Below are 11088 nucleotides of genomic sequence, written 5' to 3'. Positions count from 1 at the left end.
GAGGCTTCCCTGCTCTGGTATTTCATGTCAGTGTGCACGAAAATAATACATAAAAAAAAGGGAAAAAATAGGAACAATTCACTTGGTTTTCTTTTTCAAAAAAAGACTGCTGTTATAGCAAGTAGAGCCAGAAGTCATTAAAATAACTCGTATGACTGGAACAATCCCTAAGCCACGCATGTCCGCAAAGCTGACCTATTTTTTTCTGGCCGGGACTACGTTAATTTATTTCGTAAAAGAGGTGCCGATGTGGACTGTTCTGTAATAATTAGAAGTGACTGAAAATCTGTTTACATTTACTAACGTTTTGATCTGTGCGTTTATCATGTTCAGCGACATTTCACTTGGACTAATTTTGTTTCACTATGACGGTGATTTTTGGAATTGTCTATAACCTTCCACTTCAATAAGTAAGAATTACAAGGACCGTATTTATTACTGTCTATAATTATTTCTCAATGCATCAACAAACACTGGCTTCGCACATGATCAAGACAGCAATGACACCAACCAGTCAAACATGGCCACCGTGAGAGATCCTCACAGCACTATACCATTTTGGAGGCTTGTCTGAAATTGCCAATGTAACGACTGGATGTTTTGAAATGATTTATCAGAGCATAAAGCCTTGACTTTAGCCTTTACATAAAGACTCGACCCAAACATCATCTACCTGCATGGGAAGTGATCCGTTTTCTACGTACTTTTGAGGCAAACTCTTGAATGGCCTGGTCGAAGTCAACCGACGTCAAGGACGTAGCTTTAGTACCCAGAGCGGCTTTTGTGCCTGCAGCCAAGACTAAGAAAACGTCAAGGTTATCAGTTGCATCAATCATATTTCCACTGTAGGCAAGCCGGTCCGTTACAGCCGTGATCCACTTCAAGGTATTTGTAATGGCTTGGCCGATTCCATCCACAAACCGCTGTCGAGATCAGCCTCAGGAAGAGAATCAGTTAAACGCCTTTCTCCTCGGTTAAATTTTTGAACTACAAGTCTTGTGATTTTGATTAGCTCTTTTGTGCCTTCTATAAAGCTGCAGCTGCTAATCTGACAGTTCACACCATATGTTTTTTTTTTCCCTGTATTCCCAAGCTGTGTCCAACCTGGCGAAAGATCGCTTGATCCACCGAGACCATCTTGAAATAGTCCGAGCAATCAAGACTACAAATCGAGAACATAGTTAGCACGAATTTTAATGCGAAGTGTCTCAACACTTTTGTCGCTGATTGTTTGCAACGATGCAGTACTTAATTGTAATGTCTGCAATTGCTTTAGTCCGATATCCGGGTTCTTTTCATGGGAAAAGTATGGACAGCTACTCATTAGTACGTTAATTGAAGGAAATTAGCAATTTTTTCACGAAGTGTAATCTCGATCGACCTACGTACGTGACATCACCAAATCAGGGTGTCTTCTCAATCTTTTTTTTTTTTTTTTTTTCAATTTCCGTAAAAGGAACAAAAAAAAATAAAGTAATTGATGAATTACAAACTACGGGTGTTACTCACAAAGTAGGCTATCTTGGAGAACGACCGCTGTACCGGAAAATCAACGGGTAACCATACACGAATCGACTAAATCATTATTAAGAGTATCCTTTAACCATCATTTGGTTATACCCGTGGTTATTCGCGGTTACTCGTGGTTACCGGTGGTTTATCAGCATTAAATAATCGTCATTCCAAGCTAAACTGTAAAAGGAAACAAAAACTTTGTACAATAGGAATTAAATCGGGACACTATAGAAGGCACGTTTTTTCTTTTCCATATTAAGCATTGTACGGGACTTTCTTTTCTTTTTCTTCTTTTTTTGTCCGTAAGTCTCCTCAGCTCAGTCAATGTGAAAACAAATGCTGTTGCCTGCCGGTATAAACTATAAAAAATAAGCTAAGCATTCCAAGTTAAGTAAATACGGATAATCCATTATCAAACGTGAGTATGCACAAGTTGATTTCATTGTGTGTACGACGGAATAGGCAAATCTTTGTTTACACTTTTTGCCTCATTAACATTTGCTTATCACTATCTGATGACGCTAATGAAAGAAAAACTCTGAATATTGAAAGGGCAGAACACTTTCAGTTACCTCTGAAAATTTGAGCTCAATACACGGAATGTAGAAATGTATGGCTCCTTAACTATTTTGCCACACAGCAATTTGGCAGTTTTTGATGGCTGATATTTCCTTCAATTTTGCTTGTAAAGAGCTGAAAATTGCACAAATTGCTCAACTTAACCAGCTTTATCAACTTTTGCATTTAGTTCATATATACGGCCACGGCTTCTATGAGTCAAGTCGTATGCTAATGAGGACAAATGCAAACAATGACGTCAGCAAAGATTCGCCTATATACAACTAATTAAAGCCACTGGACAGGTGATAATTGCGTTGTTCTGTTTTGTACAGTTTGTAGCGTTTTTCAGTTTTTAAAGATAAAAACTGATCGCCCAAGTTACATCTTATGAAAGGTGCATTCAAACGGAAGACTACCATTCATTTGTGTATTTTATCGAGAGGTGGTCCAGGACCAAAATAAACAACAAAAAAAGCATTAGAAAATGTTTTAACGTTTTCGTGGAAAGTACGAAGAGCAGTCGTTGGTAAATATTGTTTGGAATGACCAAAAGGTAAAACAAGTCGATGTAGCATTAATTTAGAAAATTAAATTAAAAAATTTCCCCAGAACGAATGAAACAATAAACGTCCCACTCATCGACTTCGTGCCAGAAAGGATTTCCTGCAATAGTTGAGGTATCACGCGACAGCTGTGGGGAAGTGAATGTATCAGTCCTCTGCAGCTGCAATTGACAATTCCTGGTCAACTAATGTGGTAACTGTAGCTAAAAACGTGACTGTCTTTGAGTCAATGCAGGCATGTTTTTACGAATTCGGTCAGATATAAACTTAGCAGAATGATAACAGCTCTGACCAGCTCGTTAACACAACAGTGATTCGATTGAGCAATATGCTACATGTACGACTGATTGACAGGCAAAATCCAGATCACGCAACGTATTAACCGCGAGCAGTACTCTGACAACATTTCCTTACAGAAGGTATAAAGTCAACAAAGAACGTGGCTTTAGTTTCATTTTGGTCCGAAATTTGGCTATATTATGTGCCATCCAGTCTGTTATTGTGTATGGTTTTCGGAAGGAACTTTTTTGGTGACTGAAAATCACCATCCTCGATCCTCCCGTGGGGCGGGAAGATGGGAGACCCTAGAACGAGGTTGGAAAATGGTGTGTTTGACATAAATTCTTATTATATTTGGGTCTAAAATAGGTTATGGATTCTTGGAGCAGATCTGAACAAGATCGATGAAATACAATAGTATATTACTCGTTTCGGTCTGGAACAGGGTTACAGTCTTCAGAATTAGAGCACCGCCTAGCTACTCCAAAATTTCGGGACCTTTTTCTCCCTCAGTTGGGCGCAGTCTTCTGTTTCACTCTGGCGGGCTGTATACTATGCAAACAGTATATCGCTGTGTGCGACATTTTATAACCCTTTGCTCTCAAAGTGCGGCGCAATCAACACTTCTTACCTACAATCAGTGATAGGTGAATCTGAGACAGAAAAGAAATGAAAGAAATTTAAATAGTAACCTCCAGGACACTATTATAGACGTTTAAAAAGGTGTCAGTTTGTGAAGGTGCATAGGGTCAGTTTGTGCGATTTTCGAGAGTCAGCTTAAACAAATATTTCGCAACGTGGCGCTTTACGAAAATATTTGGACCATTGCAGACATTACAAAACCTTCAAACTTTATGCAACGAATTTGACTCACCGGTTTACAATTATTCGAAATCAATTTAAACTTAGGAAATGAAGAAGGGGCTTTTCAATTTTTCGTGATTTCGGTGCGCGAAACGGACACGCTTCGTAGGTCCACATGGTCTAGCCAAGTATATGCATGGACTTCTTTTCAATTTAATGTGTAGGCATGTCGACTTATAATCATGCGCATATACAACATAGTTATTTAAGCACGAAATCAGACCTTCGCATTTTGAAACTTGACGATGCAATGCCGTCTTTATTAGACGAAACACGCAACGATCTATACTGAAACTGACGAAACGAACAGAATCCCGACACCTGTTACTACGGTGACCGTGATAACCTAATGTTAAGGGCACTTCAGCGAATCCTACTGTTCAACCGTTCAACTCTCTTAACGACATTGTTGACTACGGTTTCTAGCGTTGGGGAAACGGTAGTTGAAATAATCTATGAGAAAACAAACAGTAGTAAGTATGACGCGCAAGTGTTCCAAGGAGAGTTGTTCCTCACCCTCTCCCCGGCCCAGCCCCACCCACCGAAAATTGAGAAAGTATACAAACCATGGAATCAGTCCCATATTTCAATAGCCTTTCAATCGTGGTTCTATTGCACTAATTCTGCCTAGATCTGCCAAACTTGCCTACAGAAATTCCACAATTTGTATTGCCTGTTAATGAAAATTTTGATAGACTCGTTAATAGCGACCTGTCAATAACGTTATAGAGAAAACAACTCAAACTTGTGGCTTTTGAGCCCTGGAGGACTCGCAAAAGTCATTTTAATTTTAATTACTGCGAGGTTTGCTTTTTTTAAATTAGCATTGAAATTTGCATCAGTTCAATTTAATTAAGGGTGTTCACAGCATAAAATGTGACTATAATAAAAACCAACTTGCTCTTACAACCGCGAGAGCTCGCTGATCTGTAGTTTACTGAAGGCCTGCATCGTTTCAAACGAATTCCAAATAAGCGTTCTACATCGTGGGTCGAGTAAATTTCAAGAAACTGACCAGGCGATATATATTCAAAGGTTAGCATGTTGAACATGTTCGATATTCCCCACTGGAAAACCAAGTGATGGAATTGCTTCACACTAACAAATCACAGAAAGCTAAAGCGACTTTAATTACAATCAAATATTACCATCGACTGCTTTCATCCTTAAAAGTTCATGCCTAATTGTTCCAAACCAACAATACAGTAAGCTATCTTGCGTCTTTTCTTCACGTGTTACCCTTAAGGCAGTACCTGATGCTAAGCATATTCATAGTTTTATCCATGCTGAAATCCCTAACCGATTTTAAAATTCACAGCCCTAAAATAAATCACGAATATCCTTTTTGTCACGTGGGACTAGTCAAAGCACTCTTCGCCCCTCTTGAGTAATGATATAAATAAACAAAGAAAAAGAATGTTAAAATTACACTGTTGACAACAGTGTTTGGGTGGTTAATAACGTACACTTATTGTATATGAAAGTCGCCAGCTTGTTGAAAAAGGCGATCAACATAACCATGATCTGACTTCACGTTAGCATAACAGTTTGTCTATCAACATGATCAGCATGGCAATGACTGCAAACACGCCAACGGTACCGTGAGAAATTCGAGTGGCACCACTCCAAGGAGGCTTATTTGAAACTGTAAGTGTCCGAGTTTGCACGCAAGATTTATCGATGCACAAGGCCAAAGACTTGATCCAAACATTATATCCATCCACCTGCGGTCGAAGACTACTAGTATTTATGGCTGAAACAAAGTCGTCAATAGTCTGTTCCAAGTTAACTGATTCGACGGGCGCAGTGACGATACCCAGGGCTTTTCTGTCTGCCATGGCTATGATGATGTCCACATTACCAAGACTAACCCAATTTGAAGTGTAGGCAACCCAGTCCATCACATCCCTGTTCCATTTCAATTCACTTGCAATAGCTTCACCAACTCCATTTGTGAACCGACTTAAAATATCAACATTTGAAAGGGAATCTGGTGAACGCCTCTTTCGTCGCATGAGATTTTCCACATTTAGCTTTAAAAGTTTGATCACATTTTTAAAGTTTCGTTCAAAACAGTCCATTTGGCTGTTGGGCGAAGAACACTGGGCTCCTATGTTCCACAATCCTTTTAGAGACTCCCAAGCTGTATCCAGCTTGAGGAACGATCCCTTGATTGCCCAGAATATCTTGAAGTGTTGCCAACAATGGACATCACAAATCGACTTGGCGCCTTCACCTGGATTCAAGTAGCATTGAGTGTAAGAAGCAAGTGCTTTCTCTTTTATTTCGTTACACGTTAGTGCTTCTGAGTCCCTCAGCAATGGTACCATAGCAACCTGTTGACATTTACGGACAGCTTCCATCCACTTCTGCGCGTCTGCACTTAATTTGGCTTTTTGTTCCTCGAACACTCGGCAGAACCTCTCAGCATATCTTACGACGTAAGCATTGCTTGGAGGTTTGCAAAAATGTTTCTTTTCCAAGCAGTTACGATACCAGTAACAGGAATCTCCAGCCGGGCTGTAGCACTGCTGAGGCAGGGAGGTATTGTGAAGGAGCTGGAATGGATCACAGGCGCAATCGTCTGAGACGTTGCCAAAACTTTGGCGATGTACCTCGGACATGCACTTGTGCCAGCAATAGCGTCCAGTGCGGTCTGCACAGATGTGATCGCGGCCATCTTTTTCTAGGATATGGTCTGATGTCAGGCAGGTTGCCCACTGATACTCTCCCTGGTAACCCTCGAAATTTGAGCATTTGATGATGCCTGTTGGGCCTTTATCTTTGTCACACAGGTCATGATTACTGGCCGATCCACTCGAAGCCACAAGAAACAACAGGAAAGGCAAAATCCACATCTCACTCCGAGATGGACGTGTAAACTGTCAAAGGAAAATAGCTAAGATGAGGATCTCGTCCGCAGTACGGTTTTCGCAATGATGCGCTGTGGATCGTTCAATCAAGTTATTTATTTGAATGTGTTCTCCTCATCTATTCTCTTATCGATAAGCATGATCAACCTTTCATACCCTTCCATGCAAGACATACTAGAGGACCATGAGAATGAATGAGAATGTATGTATTTTAAAACATTTGAGAGACTCTCTAGACATTTAGTCAGTCTTGCAAAGGTCTAGAAAATGTCTTCAACTTTTCTGTCTAAACAGCATCAGTTTTCAGTGCTACAAAATTTTACCCAACCGTTTCAGACGGGCATGCGCAGTACATCCGCAATACATTATCCTTTCTCTCGTAAGGAAATGGAAAGCAGGAACGCATTTTTTAAATATAAATCTACTGGTGGTATCAGCAACAAAAGGCAGAAATGACGAAATGGCAGAAAAGGCCAAATGACGAAATGGCACTACGGGTAATAAGAGTCAATGTGGGATACGGCTATCTGTAAGATTTAACTCACGCAAATATTGAGAGCTAACATTACCCACTGTCGAGTCAGTGATATTTAGGCTAACTTGAGCACTATTCAGGGACCGATCGTTTATTACGTCCCAGGAGGGGGGTAGGGGGGACGGTGGTTTTTTTGGGGGGTACTATTTTAAAACAAGCCCCTTTATGGGGGGTACATTTTTCACTAGTAAGAAACGTGATGGAGATTAAATTTTTTGACACAGCAACAGCAGTCTAAAGGGTTTTATAACAGAATCCAGTAAATAAAAGAAAACTTATCGCTGATGGTTCTTGAAGCGAGAGTAGGGAACAAATATTGCCCGGATTATTGAGCCCACTGTGATGTACGTAAATCCAAAACACGCAGAAACACGAGAGCAGTCACAAACCTCTAGTTCTTTGTCCTTCTTTATTGTCGTCGATCGGCCCATTCAGCACTTCACAAGCGAAATACTCAGACTATGCTTATTCGATTCACAAACAACCGTGCAACCGCAACAGTTAAGCTGGAAAATACTTGAAAACGACTCCACATAGGACGAGAAAAAGAGCAAGCTTAAAATTTCGTGACTGAACTCTAAAACCTAAAGATCAGGTGACCAAAGAAACCAAGAAATACATTAAAATAATCATTTCTGGCGGGAAAAGACACGAAAACCACTGTATCAGATGATCAGTAATCACCCCCCCCCCCTCCCCACCGCCAAGTTCTGTTTTCGCAGCAGCCCGAGGCAGCCCGCGTGAGCACTTTTAAAGCCAGTAACGAGATGTATTCGTTGTTAATTATACATGAAAAGATCATTTTCACCTTCATTTTGCACTAACTAGGTTCTGATATTTCTCTTTCAGACGTAGGGAGACAAACTGTTACAAGTAGTTCTGAAGGATGGAAGGACACTGATATTGGGTGGCTTCCAAACAAGGGAAGCCATTGCGACACACAGTTTTCCAACAATCTTTTAAAAGAATTTTATTCATATGCTGGTTCGCTGGTCCCAAGCAAAACACTTTTTCGCAAGCAATGGGATTTGTTTAAAAGAAAGGAAAAAACTGAAAAAGTTATCTTTTTCTAAAATCGGAAAATATGGTAGGTGTTGCTACATCTCTCACCCTAATAATGGGAATGCTTTAGCTGGTGTGGTTGGAAAAATACATCACTTGTTAGATCAAGTGGAAAGCCAAAATAATGAAATAAAGGCACATCATCAATGATTGTTTAATACAAATGGGAGAACCCTTAAGCACGAGTGGCAAATGTTTCATCATGTCAGCAGTGTCAGGCTGATTGAGTTACTATCAGATATGAGTAACGAAATGTCCTCATCATTATCAAGAGTTGAACAAGCAGCTAGGAAGTTTTCTGGGATTTAAAAAAAATAAATGTGGGGATAGGAATTCTGCTTCCATAAAAAGGAAAAATGTTAGGGAAGAGGGGAGGAGGGAACATTTTTAAAATAAGAATAGGGATGGGGGGTTAAATTTTTATCTGAAAATATTCTTTGGGGGGTTCAGTTTCGAAACACTACACTTTTTTTGAAGACCACCATCCCCCCCCCCCCCCCCGCCCCGGACGTAATAAACGATCGATCCCTTAGGCTAACTGTAGTGCCATTTCGTCATTTCGCCATTTCGCGTTTTAAATACGCCCGCTAAAACGTGCACCAAGTCTGTTTTAAGATCGTTGACCACTGCACCAAACAATCAACTTATCTTGCATTAGGACGACACAATATGGCGCCCCTTATTCTAAATGACGTGTAGATCTATATGAACTCCAATGCTGCTTTATCAAAATGTCTCTGTTGAATTAAAAGCGCATTAACTGAAACACTAATTCTAGTATTTTGAAGTCGTGTCTCCATTTTTTGCATCCTCGGAGACCCAGGGGCAGCTAGTCGAGACGATGCGATATTTTCGGGCGAAAGTACACTTTAAGAGCGGGAGAGCGGGGCTCTCCCGCTCTTAAAGTAAACTTTTGCCCGAAAATATCGCATCGTCCCGATCCATTTGTTATTGATTAATGTTCCAAAAATTCCAGGGATTCCTTACTGATTTCATCAATTTCTAGACAGTTGAGCATAACTGTTATCGAGACAAATAAAACCCTCACGATCAATCTCCTGTTGAAATCCACTTTCTTTGGTTACGATGTCGTTCATTTGTTTACTTCCTGGTTGTCGCGTGCCTCCAAGAACGACTGAACAAGACTTTCCCTCTCTCGTCTCATACATGTATGAGACGAGAGAGAGAGCGAAATACTGTGTCCAAAGAAGGAATTTTAGTGTCTTATCGAAAGAAAGTATTTTAATGCTTTATGTCTGTGTATCTCTTAAAGGGGCTGACCTGAAGTTAAACTGCTGTAGAGCGTACAACTTTCCCGCACGCATTTTGTTTGGGACAAGTCCAGTCGCGATTTAAATTGTCTCGTGTAGTTCAAAATTGCAACTTGCGGGCGATTTCCTTACTATTAAAACATGTAATTAACGTTTTTGACCTTCGACAATCGTGGCCTTAGGCAATGTTCAATGATCCTTAAGCTGCATGTGATTTTTGCATGACGCGTCAGGAGCACGCGCCAAATCTATAGTGCCCTGAGCGTGCTAAAAAATAAACTGAAATTCCATTTACTCCCCCCGTCCTGGCGGAAGAAACAAGAAATTTGACCGAAATCTTGGACGCTTTGGCGTTTTGGTTAGTTAAGTCTTCCACTGTTTATCAAACTAATACATCAGATAGATTCAGTTCACTGTAAGATTTGCGGCTGTCCGCTTAATTATAAACCAAGGTCAGACGAGGCCTACACGAATCAGTTTCTTAGCAACGACTCCATACTCTTCTCGATCATTGCAAGGTTAGAAAGTTGATTTTCAATATCTTTTTCCAGCATAGTTTTGCTCTTAACCAATGAATAGGGTTAAAACAGTGCCTTTCACACGAAGAAGAGGGTAAAACCTTTGTGAAATCTAGTGTCAGTGTATCGAAAATGCCCAGCAAAACTTCCGAGTCTTCGATCAGAATCGACAGATGTGGTCTTTGTGCTTCACGCAAGGAGTAGGCCAAGGTTTAAAGAAACTGCGCTTTTCTTAAAAACTTAAAATCCGTTTATGAAGTTAAAATGTAAGCGACCATGGCCAATGCCTTCACAAACATTTCATTGCAAGGCGAGTGCACTGATCAAGTAAACAAGCAAAATTAAAGAGCACAGACGTTTAAACTTTGTGAGTAACACAACTTGTGCATTTAGAATTTACTGTTTGTATAGATAGATTTCGTACTCACCGAAGGTCGTCTACTGGGGGAAACAGTGGTATAACAAATTCCAGCGCTTCTACTGTCCGTAGCTTAGAAATACTGATGCTACTATGAGAAAAACGATTTTGCTTTGAAGCCCAAGGTGTTTAGACTTCCTGTTAATTCCTAGAACTTCCGTATACGTGCTCAATGGTCCGCGCACCGTTTAAATGTCAATAAAGCGCCTATCAAGTCTGAAAAGGTTCTGATGGCATCACTCCAAATGACGAAAATTCTGTTGTTATCAGGGTTAACGGATTAGTAATCCCAGCAGTGACGTTCGACAAAACTTTAACCTAATCAATCGCATGTGGTTACCGGTACTTGATGTCTGTAAATCTGTTAATTAATCGAGTTAGACTTTCTTTCTGAGCAGTCAAAACAGAAAGAGGTAGTAAAGCGTTACCAAGAGGTTAGGAATTTACCGGTTGTTTCATTTCGTTTAGGTGGCACGCCTGGAAGTTCAAGAGCAGCTTTTGTTTGAAGATTTTACACAGAGAGTCGTTCAAGGCTGCAATATTATAATCGGCGGATAAAGGTTTCCATCAGCTAACGATGAGATTTGTGTAATCGTGTCTGAACTTTTCGGCCAAATTCTCTATCACGC

At 40.3% G+C, this 11088-nt stretch overlaps 1 protein-coding gene and 1 pseudogene across 1 annotated transcript; both read right to left on the bottom strand.

Annotated features, from left to right (window-relative positions):
* Window positions 1-212: 212 nt before the first annotated feature.
* LOC145467293 (uncharacterized) lies at window positions 213-1153 on the bottom strand (annotated as a pseudogene).
* Window positions 1154-2152: 999 nt separating this feature from the next.
* Window positions 2153-10998, bottom strand: LOC145477585 (uncharacterized). The gene is made up of 2 exons (XM_081455549.1): window positions 10470-10998; window positions 2153-6664 (listed from the first exon to the last, which is right to left on the bottom strand). The coding sequence occupies exon 2, from the start codon at window positions 6638-6640 to the stop codon at window positions 5318-5320; it is 1323 nt and encodes a 440-aa protein (XP_081311675.1). The 5' UTR covers window positions 6641-6664; window positions 10470-10998; the 3' UTR covers window positions 2153-5317.
* Window positions 10999-11088: the final 90 nt, after the last annotated feature.

The sequence above is a fragment of the Orbicella franksi genome, chromosome 2, assembly GCF_964199315.1.
Source record: "Orbicella franksi chromosome 2, jaOrbFran1.1, whole genome shotgun sequence".
NCBI lineage: Eukaryota > Metazoa > Cnidaria > Anthozoa > Scleractinia > Merulinidae > Orbicella > Orbicella franksi.
The sequence above is the reverse complement of the archived record's forward strand: the minus strand, read 5'-3'. Positions and strand labels throughout refer to the sequence as shown.

What these genes read in the sequence shown, in the direction of transcription:
- LOC145477585 (XM_081455549.1), bottom strand. Translation starts at nt 6,640, where the DNA reads ATGTGGATTTTGCCTTTCCTGTTGTTTCTTGTGGCTTCGAGTGGATCG.